The following is a 15,245-nucleotide window of genomic DNA, read 5'->3' as shown; positions in this document are numbered from 1 at the left end:
ACCCTACTGTAACCTCCGTGTCACAAAAGAGAGTCTGAATCTGCCAAACATCTTGGGGATTCCACAAAACCATTAGACAGCATATAACTGACATTCATCACTGTTCAGGTGGCCAATACTGATGTTAAACTGACAGATCTATAGTTACCTGGTTTCTCCCTCCCGCCCTCCCTTCTTAAATAATGGTGTGACATTTGCAATTCTCCAATCCAAAGGTACAATTGCTGAATCTAGAGTTTGCTGCTGTGCAGGATCTCCCATGGCCCTGTCTCTACAATTTAGCTGGGAGCTGCATGTGCATGGTGTGGCCTCCTGTTGAATGTACATGAAGTTCTTTCACGTTTGGCTTTAGGCTGACTTCTAGACCTTAGGAAACAGGGGTCTCACTTTAATGACAGCGTTCCCTCAACGTGGGATGGGATGCCATCCATATTGTGGTCTACTGCAAGCAGGATTGAGCAGGAAGGATTGGCAATGGGACCAGGGAGCTAATCCTGTTCCTCATCGGGACTATGGGAAGAGTGGAGGAGGACTCAGGCAGTGTCTGAGAAGCCAAGGTGTCTGGTTATGGAGGGGCTGAGTATTATAAGGATAAGTGTACAGTTGCAGATGGTCAAACACTTGACTCCATTCTTTGAGTGTGGTATGTAGCTGGTCAGATTCGCTAATGTGCATAGAGTTGTCACCACTGCACCAAGCCATCAAGGGGATGGCCAAATGACATGAATGTAATAAATCCAATCGGGAATTCAGGAGAAACATCTTCACCCAGAGAGTGGTGAGAATGTGGAACTCGCTACCACAGGGAGTGGTTGAGGTGAATAGTATAGATGCATTTAAGGGGAAGCTAGATAAACACATGAGGAAGAAAGGAATAGAAGGATATGCTAATAGGGTGAGATAAAGCCAAGTGGGAGGAGGCTCGTGTGGATCATAAACACCAGCATGGACCATAGAAGATAGGAGCAGGAGTAGGCCATTCGGCCCCTCGAGCCTGCTCCGCCATTCAATGAGATCATGGCTGATCATCCAAATTCAGTACCCTGTTCCTGCCTTCTCCCCATATCCCTTGATCCCTTTAGCCTTAAGAAACATATCCAACTCCTTCTTGAGTATATTTAATGAATTGGCCTCAACTGCCTTCTGTGGTAGAGAATTCCACAGGTTCACCACTCTCTGGGTGAAGAAATTCCTCCTCATTTCAGTCCTAAATGGCTTACCCCTTATCCTTAGACTGTGACCCCTGGTTCTGGACTCCCCGACCATCGGGAACATCCTTCCAGCATCTAGTCTGTCCAGTCCTGTCAGAATTTTATAAGTTTCAATGAGATCCCCTCATTCTTCTAAACTCCAGCGAGTATAAGCCCAATCGACCCAATCTCTCCTCATACGTCATTCCTGCCATCCCAGGTATCAGCCTGGTGAATCTTCGCTGCACTCCCTCCATGGCAAGAACATCCTTCCTCAGATAAGGCGACCAAAACTGCACACAGTACTCAAGATGTGGTCTCACCAAGGCCCTGTACAACTGCAGCAAGACATCCTTGCTCCTGCACTCAAATCCTCTCACTATGAAGGCCAACATACCATTTGCCTTCTTAACCGCCTGCTGCACCTGCATGCTTACCTTCAGCGACTGGTGCACAAGGACACCCAGGTCTCGTTGCACTTCCCCTTCCGTCAATCTATTGCCATGTATTCATCTCTCCTCTTTCTTATCCTCTCTTTCTTGCCTTCTTATTTTATTCTTTCTTCCTCTCTTCTTCACAACTTGGATGTGCAGGTGTTGCTGGTTTCTCTCGCTTTCCTTCAACTGTCAGGCCTGTGGAAATGCCACGAATTCCCGGCACAATCCACACACGCGGGGGATTGTGAGACTCCAGCCAAGTGCGGGAGCATTGATAAGTTGCAGATTGTGCAGTTAGCTCAGGAGCTTTACACCGATTTAAAGAACTCTTAAGTGAAGCACGACCATAATTCGGATATAAAACAGCTTGCACCAGGATTTGTCTATAATTGAAGGGAGGCCGCCCAGTTAATCCCAGCGCAGTACCGCTTTATGCCACTAGAGTGTCACAGTGAGCAGCAAATCAGCAGTCTTTCCAAAACAGGAATCCACTCTGGTAGAATTTCAGTTTACAACCATGTAAACTGGGCCCCACAGCCCTTACACTGGCACTTTGGGACAGAGCTTGCGATCAGGTGTTAGTCGGGCAGTGCCCCCCAACCGTTAGTGTGCAGACCCTAAGTGGTTGGGTGGGGCCGACCATACTGGGAGTTTGCCAGATTGGGGGTGGGGGAAGAAAACCACCTGTGAGCAGTTCTTGGGGGTAAAATTAAAGGGATACAGCCACTTAAAGGTGCTTGACTACATACGGGGGCAAAAATGTCGGTATCCTTTCCAAACACTTTTAATGCATCTCTCAGTCTTTACCTTTTTAAGTGTCAGCTGTGGCTCAGTGGACAGCACTCTCTCTGTGGATGTTTTACTCAGAAAGGAATTTAAAGATAGTATTTTACAATCAATTTTTAAAGTACAATCGATTAATATATGTTACAGGAGACAAATTAAACTTCAGGTTTTGATGTTAAAATGTGGTGGCGGAATGGTTGCGCAGAGCGGCAGAATGGAATTGTATGATACAATGAAATGATCACGATGTTGTAAATGTTCTTAATGTTCAATAAACTATATTAAAAAAAAAGTGGGTAGCACTCTCGCCTCGGAGTCAGAAGGTTGTGGGTTCAAGTCCCACTCCAGAGACTTGAGCACATAAAGCTAGGCTGACACTTCAGTGCAGTGCTGAGGGAGTGCTGCACTGTCGGAGGTGCCGTCTTTCGGATGAGACGTTAAACCGAGGCCCCATCTGCTCTCTCAGGTGGATGTAAAAGATCCCATGACACTATTTTGAAGAAGAGCAGGGGAGTTATCCCCGGTGTCCTGGCCAATATTTATCCCTCAACCAACTTCACTAAAACAGATTCTCTGGTCAGTATCACATTGCTGTTTGTGGGAGCTTGCTGTGCACAAATTGGCTGCCACATTTCCTACACTACAACAGTGACTCCACTTCATTGGCTGTAAAGTGCTTTGAGACGTCCGGTTGTCGTGAAAGGCGCTATATAAATGCAAGTCTTTCTTTTTTGAAAAATTGGCTGCCAAATCTCACCAGCTGGCCCAGTAAGTGTGGGGGTGATGGGGTGGCAGAGCTCTTGAACCTCAATTTGGCAGCTGGCGAAGTGGAAGTGGTTCATCATGGGCCGTTAACCAGGAGAGTGCTTCCTATTTACTCTCCCCCCCCAGACAGCATTCCAACCTGCTTGGCCGGAGGGGGGAAGTTGAGGGCACAGCTACTGCCATTGCTACTGCTGGCAGTGCCAGCCTGTGGCACATTGCTAGCTTCAGTTGCCCGCACAGCAGGTGGCACACAGCTCCCTCCCTGCCCCTCCCGGTGACTCAGAATCTCTGCGGGTAGAGCTTCCGGAGATTCCGGTCGGTTCCTGTGCCCATAAGTGGGAGTGTGAGGGCACCACTTGGTGGGTGCAGTGTGCCTCCGTGCAGCCTGACCCGGCTCCATTGCACCTCCTCCATAGAGGCCACCCCCATAGGACCGGCCATTGTGCCAATAATGTGGGCATTCCAGCAAATGGGGATGTCACATAATTTGGCACAAATGCCCCTGAGCAACTAAGTGTTGACCAGGGAAAGAAAAAGGAAGAAAATTCACAATCCAACTGGAAAAACAGCCTTAAAATACAGCAATGCCTTGAGATAGGCCTTTTAGATGCATTTCCACATACATCATAGCCAATGTTCCCTCTAATTTATATTTTAGGTGCGCGGTCCCTTTAAATTTGTGGCCGCTCAGCTTAGGGGGAACGTTGATCCTAGCCCTTAGAGCTGGGAAGACTGGAAGTGAATAAGTCGGATTCCCAGAGGAAATTAGCAAGGAGGCTGGCAAATTAAAGTCATAATATCCCAATAATGGTGCGCTGTGTTTTAAAGCCTTTAGCCGTTCAAAACTACTCTGACAGTCTTTTGACCACTCCCACTTTACGTTCTTATGCAGGAGTCTATTCAACGGGTAGGTGACCGTCGACATCTTTAGAACCAAGTTACAGTAATAATTGACTAGATCCAGAAATGACTGCAACTCCTCCACAGTCATTGGAGCAGGTGCAGAGGCCATTTCTTCAACCTTCTTCTTTGGCGGAACCCCAAACTAGTTAACAATGAAAGGAAAATACTCTACGGAGTCTTGTGAAGGCGAGGAGTTGGACTTTCTTAGCTTGTGAACTGCCTTGAGATGTCACAGAGGTTCTTCCTCTGATCCTTCAGTCACCAGGAGATCAGCCGAGATGCATCGGGGTCCTTAGGGCCAACTAAAATTGTCTCCATGGTTTTCTGAAATATGGTTGGAGCAGATGCAATACCAAAATTCAGCCTCTTTGTAACGCTAAAGTCCTCGGTGTGTACTTATCGTTGCCAAATTCCGACTTTCTTCAGCAATCTCCAATTGCAAGTAAACCAGGGAAAGATTTAATTTAGAACTCTTCAGTCCTGGGCAGGGAATATTCATAAAGATTCAAACTAGGGTTTGCACCTATTCGATAGTCACCACAAATTCTTCTACCACTGTCTATATGGAGTGAGGTCAGAGATCAGCCATGATCTCGTTGGATGACGGAACAGGCTCGAGGGGCTAAGTGGGCCTACTCCTGTTGCTATGTCAGGTTTTACCACAGGCATGATCGGGCTTGCCCAGTCTCTGTGGTTGATTATGCCCTCACGCGCCATGCAATCTAATTCTGCTGCTATCCTTTCCTTTAGAGCATAGGGTACTGCTCTGGGCTTAAATGTTTTTGGCTTCACCCCCTCCTTCACATTAAAGTGTACCTGGATAGCCCTTTGCTGTATCAAGCTCCGGACTGAATAAGGACTTGTACTCTTCCATGAGTACGTCCACGGGTCTTGGAGTGGTCATCTTAATATTGGCTCAGTTTAACTTCAGGTTATGAAACCAATCTCGGCCCATCAACGAATGACCTTTTCCCTTAACTACAATTACAGACAATTGTATTGTCTGATTTTCATATTTTACTTGCAAGTTTATTTTCCTCAGGACTGGCAATGGGCGTCCAGATTAACTCTTCAGTAAAATGTATTTTTTTGTACGGCAATTTTCTGAAACGTTTCCTCATATACTTTGATGACATCATAGTTACCACAGCCTCAGCATCCGATTCAAATTCACTTTTAATACTTTCTATCCAGACGGGGCCACAATCTCCCGTTGCCACTTTTCCTGTTATGGAATATACAGGAAACCGTGTCTGCTCTTCATCCGTCTCATCTTGCTGGTACGGTTCTTTCCTCAGGTTCCTCGTCCGAATCGACATAATGGACGCTGGATTTTTCTCTTTTCTCCTGCTGATTCCTCACAGCGCTGTGATATGATTTGGGCCTTCTTTTCCTCTCCCAACCTCCACTCCAGCAGCAACTTCTGGCTTCCAGCAACACTGAGCTAAATGGCCCGATTCCCTGCAGTTATGGCATTTAACCTTCTTACAAAAGCATCGGTCTGGAGGAAGATTATTTTTTTACCTCTAACATGGTTAAGTAGCTCTGTCCCCTCTGTGGCCTGTAACTCGGCTGGCAGCAGTCTCCATCCCAAGTGCTATTTCGAGAGCTCCAACAGGCGTGAGTCTGTCTTTTACCAACACTTTACTCTGTATCAATGCTCTCTTCAGACTGTAGACAAAGCAGTCCCTTGTTGCATCATCGAGAAACCGCCAATGTCGCATGTTGCAGATAGTTTCCTCAGTGCAGCCATAAATTGAGAAATATTTTCATCATCTCTTTGTTTCCTCTAGTTAAACTTGAACGGTTCCGCATTAACGAGTGGCTTCGGACTCAGATGTTTCTTTGACCACTTGGACTAGCTCTTCCTTCGTCTTGTCCTTAGGCTGATCAGGAGAGATCAGATTCTTAATCAATGAACATCTTGCAGATCCGCGGATAGTAAGCAAATCTGCACTCTTTTTGGCTTCTGTTGCAAGTTCATTTGCCTCAAAATAAAAATTAAATCTTCCTCATTACTCGGCACCATTCGATACTCTCCAATTTTTGCCAACATAGAATATACAGCACAGAAACAGGCCATTCGGCCCAACCAGTCTGTGCTGATGTTAATACGCCACACGAGTCCCCTCCCACTCCATCTACCTCATCTCAGCCTTTCAGCCTATCTTTCTGTTTCTTTTTCTCTCATACACTTGTGACTAGGTAGCCCACAACCTAAGTAACAAAGATGTCCAATATTCAACCTTTCTAACGATGTGTTGGCCTTTATCATCGTTGCCACTGTTATTTCCAAAGAAACATTTTATTGCTATGGTAATAACTATTTGCCTATATTTCTGGACCCTCCAGAACATTCCCGTCAAATAATAGGAATACAAGTGCAGTGTAATTGCTAATGTTCAGTTAACAATATGCTAGTGCCATACACCTCACTTACAGACATAAAACTTTTATTAATATAGACAAAAGGTTTCTGTGGAGTCAACACAGGGAGAGGGATCTGCGGGGGGTGGGGGTTATTGTTTTATATTCACAGTGTGCAGCAGCGGTGAGGAAAACTACAGGAAACTTTCGATTTACCGGCACCTAAATAACCGGAAATCTCGGTTAACCAGCAAAATTCAGGAGTAGGTTCAGGTAAGTTTTACTTCATATTGTACTTGCCTTCCTCAATCTGTTGCTGTGCAAGGGTGTGGCTGCAGCTGTTGCTAAGCTACAGAGATGCTTGGAACTTGTGGCCATTGTTCTGCACTTGTTGCTAAGCAACAGGGTTTGTTGCTTCATACGGAGCTCTCAGCTCTCCCTATCTTTTACTACAGCTTTCGGTTATCCGGAATTTTTGATGAACCGGCACCACGTCGATCCCGTCGGTGCCGGATAAAAAAAGTTTCCTGTAACTGGATCTTGAGATGCACGGCCAGAGGGCTAGAACATAAATCCCAGGTGATGAGTCCGTACAAGGGGCCGGGACAGTCACACCTGGTGCACCATTGCTGTGCTGTACAGCAAGCATATCCAGGCACTGGAGGCAGCGACGAGAAGGACAAGCAAACTGATACCGAGCTTTAGTCATCCGAACTATGAGGAGGTGGTGAAGATTCTGGGAATGTCTACTCTGGAGGAGAGAAGGCTCAGGGGGAAAGACTGATCAAGATTATTGGCACTTGGAATAATATATGCGTTCATAAATGAAAGCCAGCACAGATTTGTTAAAGGCAAATTGTGTTTGACGAACTTGATTGAGTTCTTTGGTGAAGTAATGGAGAGGGTTGATGAGGGTACTGTGGTTGATTTTGTGTATATGGACATTCAAAAGGTGTTTGATAAAGTACCACATAATAGACTTGTTAGCAAAATTGAAGCCCATGGTTTTAATGGGACAGTGGCTGAGCGGATATAAAATTGGCTAAGGGACAGAAAGCACAAAGTAGTTGCGAGTGGTTGTTTTTCAGACTGGAGAGGAGTGTGCCAGGGGTCGGTATTAGGACCACTGCTCTTTTTGATGTATATTAATGACCTGGACTTGGGTATACAGGGCATAATTTCAGAGTTTGCAGAGGACACGAAACTCGGAAATGTGGTAAACAGTGAGGAGGATAGTAACAGACTTCAGGAGGACATAGACAGACTGGTGAAATGGGCAGACATATGGCAGATGAAATTTAATGTAGAGGAGTGTGAAGTGATTCATTTTGGAAGGAAGAATGAGATAAGGCAATATGAACCAAATGGTACAATTTTAAAGGGGTTGCAGGAACAGAGAGACCTGAGAGTTCACATACACAAATCTTTGAAGGTGGCAGAACAAGTTGATAAGGCTGTTAAAAAGGCATATGGGAGCCTTGGCTTTATAAATAGAGTACAAAAGCAAGGATTCTAAGTATTCAAGATTCTTAAAGAGGAGTTAGTGGGGGTGAAATTGTACATGGATGGGAACGCAAGATGGGCAGTATCGCATGGTCGCCTGTTATACACCTCGCCCGGTGTTCAGTTCCGTTGAATTCAATAGCGCTGGATATCGGACCTGCCGCAAAACAGGCAGCAAAAGTGATTCCGCTTGTTTTGAGTCCCCGCCCAAGTAGTATTCCTTTAACCCACCATTTGTTCAAGATTACCACAAATCCCAGGACCAGGGGACAAGGGCTCGAGATTAGAAGAGGGAAGCTACATGAACATTTTAGATTTAACTGCTTTACACCAAGCATGATAAACATATGGATTGAGGAGGATAGTGTGGAGAATTGAAGAGAGAATTGGATACAGGGAGTGGACGAGTGATGGGGTGTTAGTTATGGGACCAGCCTGATGGATTGGGGGTCTTGCTTAGTCCTGTACTTCCCCACATTTCTGTGCTACAACACTGAGTACATGCTGTACTGCAAATTAGATGGTACCAGTGGATACACACACTGAGAGTTACACCAGTGTGTGTGGGATTACTTGACAATAGGACCCACTGGGGGCTAAATTGGGCCGTGTAGCGCCCTTTGTTTCGTCGCTCCACGGCTAAATAAGACTTGAAAATGGGGTCCAAGATGCGCGCGCATACTTCCGGTGGGAAGTGCGCAGGACGCCATCTTGGTAAACGGGTTTGTGTGCGCGTGCCTAATGACCGCTGGGAGCATGCAGAGCAGCGAGATGATGAAGCGAATCAGTGTGCAACGCTGATTTGAAGCCACTGCTGCCATTTTCCAACTCCACACTCTAACCAACCTCGCACAGCTGAACACGGCGTTAAATGGAATAAAGGACCCCCCCCCACCACCAGCTCTATTTAAAGGGATCATGAAGTACTTACAGGTTAGTTGCTGGATTATTTCTTCTGGTTGCTGGTGCAATTGTACACATTTTTGAAGCTTTCCTATACTTGGCTGAAGTTTGAATACTCTACAGGGAGTGGTCGGCTGGTTTTGCAGTACGTTTTTTGTCATGTAAAATATTGTGATGAAAGAAGTTGCTTCTAGATATGGGTGGTCCGGTAGGGCTTCCTCTGGGAATTGAACATGACTGGTCAATGAAGAGAGGCCACGCAGAGCAGGACAAGCTGCTAGAAGAGGGAGGATGAGGAGGGGGAGAAGGGCTCTCAGCAGGAGGCCATATCTCCAGAGGGTCTTCAGGGAGCAATTCTCATACCTTAATTTCAGCGAAGACCAATGCTTGAGATGTCTTCGCTTCACTAAAGAGGCCGTGATTGAAATCTGCCAATTGCTGCAGTCGCAACTGCAACCTCAAAGCAGGGCAAGGACCGCATTACCTGTGGCTGTCGAGGTGACTGTGGATTCTTAATTCTTATGTGTCCGGCTCCTTTCAGGCTGCTGCTGGAGATATAAGCAACTTTTCGCAGTTTGGAGTGCACTGCTGCATAAGGGAGGTCACTGAGTCTCTCTGTACAAAGAGGAACACATTTATCTCATTCCTCTTTGTCAGAGACAAGCAGGTGGAGTGAGCACAATGGTTTGCTCGGATTGCAGGCTTCCCCATTGATGCAGGTGCATTGCTCATGTGAACTCGGCCATTTTCATGAACCGAAAGGGATTCCAATCCCTCAATGTGCAGCTGGTGGGCGACCACAGGCAGCGCATCATGCAGGTGATCGCCCGTTACCCCGGCAGCAGTCACGATTCCTTCATTCTGCGGCAGTCCTCTGTGCCACCTGTATTTGAACCACTACGGCAAGTCAAAGGTTGGCTACTGGGTGACGAGGGTTATCCACTCATGACCCATGACTCTGGTCTGGATCCCACGTGCACGTGCACAGCAGGCCTATAATGCGAGCCATGCTGCCACAAGGAACATTATAAAGCCCAACATTGGCATCCTCGAGCAACACCCGCGCTGCTTGGACCGCTGTGGAGGAGCCCTACTGTACTCAGCTGAGCGGGTATCAAGGTTTGTGGTAGTATGCTGCATGCTGTACACCTGGCCATTATGAACTGTTGCCACCACCTATCAGGCGAGAAGCTGAGAAGCAGGAGCACGAGGAAGAGGAACTGAAGGGAGGCTACAACATAGACGGACCCTTTCTGCCCTGGTCAGATTATTCATGAGTGATACCAGTAACGTCAACGGCACCTCCCCATTCACCAACAGTCCCGCACTCCTTACCTTTCCTCTATCACTGACATCGTCCTCTTCCCGACGACACAAAAGTGAAAACCACCAGAAAATGCACATTCCAGTTCAATTTTATAAATTCACTCGTTAAATAATGCATTCAAAATTAAACTAATCACCCTTGTGCATTCCCTTAGTGCCTGTCTTCCGTGTGGCTTTGCCTATCCTAGTGCTGCTACAAGGTGCTTCCCTAATGGCTACAGCATGGATGGTGGAAGGCTGCTGAGCTTCAATTGAGGAGATGACCTTGGAGGGCGACCTCGAGAAGGCCCAGCTTCAGACTGCACCATCTCGGCCTGGGCGGCAGCAGTCTGGGCTGGCTGGCTGGGCAACAGGCAACAGCAAGGGCACTGGTGGAATGGCAGGGGTGGGAGCAGGAATGCTATCATCCCGAGAGAGGACAACAGGTTCGTGCTCCACGGAGCCACTGCCACTCTCCCGGGGCGGTACCTCAGCAATCCTGCTGATCTGTTGGAGAACAGATTGATGGACTGCTGTGACACCCTGGCAGCCCCTTTGAACAGTGGTATCCAGAGCCACGATGGCAGCAGTCTGAGCTTGCATAGCAGCACTCAGACCGTTGATGGAAGCTGTTTGTGCCGCAAGGGAAGCTGTGACATCGGCCATCAGACGTTGCATGGTGGGCCCCAACTGGTGTGCCGATGGAAAGGATGGGCTCCAAGCTCTGTACAAAGCCCTGTGCCAAGTAGGAGCTGGACTTTTCCATGCTCCTTTGCATTTTGCACAGGATTTCTGGCAGGCTTTCCAGTGCTCCAAGCATTGTACACCCATCAGCCTTCTTCTATAGCCTGGCCCATTGAAGTCCTCATCTGACTCCTCTGCAGGAGATCGTTAAACATCTTCCTGCACTGCATCCACGTTCTTGGAGCAACACTCCTGGCATTGACCTCTGCCACTACTTCTTCCCACTGCCTCCTGAGCATATGACTGGAGTGTCTCCTGCCTTCCCGCCCCGCCCCCCCCCGCTGCAGATACAGCATGTCTCCCCTTCTTTCCACCTCTTGCACAAAGACCTCCAGTGCAATGTCTGAAAACCTTGGTGCACGCTCTCTCGCACGTTCAGCCATTCTTCAATCTTTTACAGCACAGTTTCAGTTCACAAAGGACTCCCACCATTTCTTCCGGCCACAATGCACCTGCCGTTTAAGAGGTGCAGGCTGCCTTTAAGTAGTGCTAGACACCCGCAATGTCGGGCTCCCTGCTGATGCGTGCAGCCAATGAACAGCGCGGGGAGCGCTGGCTGCACGCAGCAATCATGTAAAACAGCTGGCAGCACGAATCTAACGTGCTGCCTGCAACGCAATGAACGGGCGCAGGCTAATCGTGCACCGCGATCCCCACGCCCGTTTTTGGGCGATATTCAATTTAAACCCCATTATCTTTTAATCCATAAAAGTTGTACAGCGTTTCTAACAGCCTGTCAGTACAAATGTTGGGAGTAAATTCAGCGGCACCAGTTTTCCACTTCCCGTCTCCCCATCGGGGGCGCATGTCGCGAAACCCCAAGGAGGCCATGAGATTTTCTTCTCCCGTCCATTGGATGGGACATCCTGGGATCTGCTCAGGCGACATTCCCATGCACTGCACTTCCAGTGGGTGAAGCTGTGCGTGAGAGAGCAGGAAGCAGGAAACTTATCCGTTCGATATACAAGGTCATTTTTTTTATGTGGTCTCTCTCCCAGAATATACCGGTTTTAAAGTGGATTCCTTTGAGCCTGTACCACCGGAAGACAAATCACCACCCATTCCGCCGGAGCAACAACATCTTGGATTCATACCACAGCCAAAGGTCGATAACGGCAGCGTGGACGTAGGCGAGCTGCTTGCCCGAATGCGCCACCATGTTCTGGTCAACAGAGTCAGGGTGAGAACTGGAGCTTCTTCTTTCACTTCTCATTTTTAATCCCCTTTTGTTTTTGTCATTTCTCCCCTCTGATACTCTCTCCTCCTCTCCTGCCTCGAGTTGGAGGGCGGACCCACGGGTCACCCCCCAGCTGCTCTCTGGTACTCAGGAAGCGAGTGTTGGAGGGCGGACCCACGGGTCACCATGCGGCTGGTCTCTGGTAGGCAGCGAGTGTTGGAGGGCAGACCCATGGGTCACCCTGCAGCTGGTCTCTGGTACTCAGGCAGCGAGTGTTGGAGGGCGGACCCACGGGTCACCCCCCCCAGCTGGTCTCTGGTACCCAGGCAGCGAGTGTTGGAGGGCGGACCCACGGATCACCCCCCAGCTGGTCTCTGGCACCCAGGCAGCGAGTGTTGGAGGGCGGACCCACGGATCACCCCCCAGCTGGTCTCTGGCACCCAGGCAGCGAGTGTTGGAGGGCGGACCCACGGGTCAACCCCCAGCTGGTCTCTGGTACTCAGGCAGCGAGTGTTGGAGGGCGGACCCACGGGTCACCCCCCCAGCTGGTCTCTGGTACCCAGGCAGCGAGTGTTGGAGGGCGGACCCACAGGTCACCCCCCAGCTGGTCTCTGGTAGGCAGCGAGTGTTGGAGGGTGGACCCACGGATCACCCCCCCAGCTGGTCTCTGGTAGGCAGCGAGTGTTGGAGGGCGGACCTACGGGTCACCCCCCCAGCTGGTCTGGTACTCAGGCAGCGAGTGTTGGAGTGCGGACCCACGGGTCACCCCCCAGCTGGTCTCTGGTACTCAGGCAGCGAGTGTTGGAGGGCGGACCCACGGGTCACCCCCCAGCTGGTCTAACTAAAATGTAATTCCATTTCAGACTGTTGACTTCATCGAAGACTTTGACGCTTTACGCAGTGGACGAATCCCCATCTCGGTCTTCAGGAGGACTCTCAGTATGATCGGATTCGACCCTGAACTAACTGATGCCCAATTCAAAGCTCTGGTGGAATGTTACAAAGATCCCAGGATGCCTGGCCATATCATGTGGACTAACTTCACCCATGACATTGACTCAGGTACAGAACCACTTGCTCAGCCACGAACCTGGGGAGCAGGAGTGGGAGAGATAACTGGAAATATCATTATAGTTACTTTCTCCATGTAATCTTTATTGTATTGTCTTTGCAATGTCTCCTGTACTGTACCGGTTCTGTATCTTAGACTTATCAGAGGCTTATTGTGGCCAAGACATCTTGTAGAACTATCTCTTACTGAAGAGTTGCCTCTCTCCTATTTAACTAAATGCCAACTCTCTTTCCAGTTTTCACCCTCCCTGAATTGGAGAAGAAGCCCAATGTAAAGGTCCCACCATTGGAGACCTACCAGTTGTCGAAGGTTGGCACCGTGAATGCAGACATCTTAGACACCACAGAGAGGGCTCAATTCGAGGCATTGATATGTCGCTTGCAGGAGCGAATCAAACACAGACATCTCAAGACATACCCAGTGTTTAAAGATTTTGACAAGTATGTTGGTTATCATTTTCCTTATTTGATAAGTGCTTCTAAGTGTAATCCTTAAATTAAAAGGCCAGCGCCTAGGAATACAGGAACATAGGAACAGGAGGAGGCCATTTAGCCCCTCAGGTCTGTTCCGCCATTCAATGAGATCATGGTTGATCTGCGACCTAACTCCATATACCCACCTTTGCCACATATCCCTTAATACCTTTGGCTAATTGAAATCTATCAAACTCAGGTTTAAAATTAACAATTGATCTAGCATCAACTGCTGTTTGTGGAATAGAGTCCAAACTTCTACCACCCTGTGTGTGAAGTGTTTCCTAATTTCACTCCTGAAAAGCCCGACTCTAATTTTCAGACTATGCCCCCTAATCCTAGAATCCCCAACCAGCAGAAATAGTTTCTCTCTATCTACCCTATCAGTTCCCCATAATATCTTGAAAACTTCGATCAAATCACCCTTTAACCTTCTAAATTCTAGGGACTACAAACCTAGTTTGTGTAATCTTTCCTTGTAATTTAACCCTTGGAGTCCGGGTATCATTCTGGTTAATCTACGCTGCACTCCCTCAAAGACCAGTATATCCTTCCTACGGTGCGGTGCCCAGAACTGCTCACAGTACTCCAGGTGTAGTCTAACCAGGGCTTTGTACAGCTGCAGTATAACTTCTACCTGTAATGAAATGTGTTTGGCTTGCCTGTATTCGTTTTGCACTCATGTATATTACCCTCCCCCACACGGTGTATAGTTTCACTTCCTCTTTCCTGACTAACCTGGAATGTTCCAGATCTTGGCTCTTGGCTCCGCCCCTGACTTCTCTTACATAAAGATCCCAGGATCTACATGACTCATTCCTGTGAGCCAGTCAGTGTGTTGAGATGTTAGCTCTGATCTTAGTGATTAAAAGCCAACTAGTTAAGGTCTATAACTTCTAGTTTTGTGGTTATTGAAGGCACATCACTACCCCGTTGTATTCTAGTCCTCTTGATATAAAGGCCGGCATTCCATTTGCCTTTTTGATTATTTTTTGTACCTGCTCATGACATTTTAATGATCTATGCACATGGACCCCTAAGTCTCTTTGGATCTCCATCTGCTTCTGGCTTTTCACCATTTAGAAAGTACGCTGTTCGATCCTTTTTAGGTCCAAAGTGGATGACCTCACACTTGCCTATATTGAAATCCATTTGCCACAGTTTTGCCCATTCACTTAACCTATTAATATCTCTTTATAATTTTATGCTTCCATCTACACTGTTTACAATGCAGCCCATCTCTGTGTCATCGACAAACTTGGATATGTGGCTCTCTATCCCATCACCTAAGTCGTTAATAAATACAGTGAATAGTTGAGGCCCCAACACAGGTCCCTGTGCGACACCACTAGTCACACCCTGCCAATTAGAGTACCTGCCCATTATCTCTACTCTCTGTCTCCTGCCGCTCAGTCAATTTCCTAACCAGGTCAATAATTTGCCAGCAATTCTATGAGCTTCAACTTTAGCTAACAGTCTCTTAAGGGGGTCTTTATCGAATGCTTTTTGGAAGTCCACATAAATAAAATCTATAAACACTCACCTGTCCACTACTTTAGTCACCTCTTCAAAAAGTTTAATCAGGTTCATCAGGCTTGACCTACTCGTTACAAATCCATG

At 47.7% G+C, this 15,245-nt stretch overlaps 1 protein-coding gene across 1 annotated transcript in view; it reads left to right on the top strand.

Annotated features, from left to right (window-relative positions):
- LOC147098516 (uncharacterized) overlaps positions 1 to 15,245 on the top strand; it is a 58,238-nt gene that overhangs the window by 20,369 nt on the left and 22,624 nt on the right. The window contains exons 7-9 of the mRNA XM_085970311.1: positions 11,902 to 12,083; positions 12,944 to 13,142; positions 13,388 to 13,592. Of these exons, the coding sequence (XP_085826437.1) occupies positions 11,902 to 12,083; positions 12,944 to 13,142; positions 13,388 to 13,592 (586 nt within the window). The remainder of the gene's footprint in view (positions 1 to 11,901; positions 12,084 to 12,943; positions 13,143 to 13,387; positions 13,593 to 15,245) is intronic.

The sequence above is a fragment of the Somniosus microcephalus genome, chromosome 29, assembly GCF_052327205.1.
Source record: "Somniosus microcephalus isolate GS21.2 chromosome 29, FLI_Smic_1.0, whole genome shotgun sequence".
Lineage (NCBI taxonomy): Eukaryota > Metazoa > Chordata > Chondrichthyes > Squaliformes > Somniosidae > Somniosus > Somniosus microcephalus.
The sequence above is the reverse complement of the archived record's forward strand: the minus strand, read 5'-3'. Positions and strand labels throughout refer to the sequence as shown.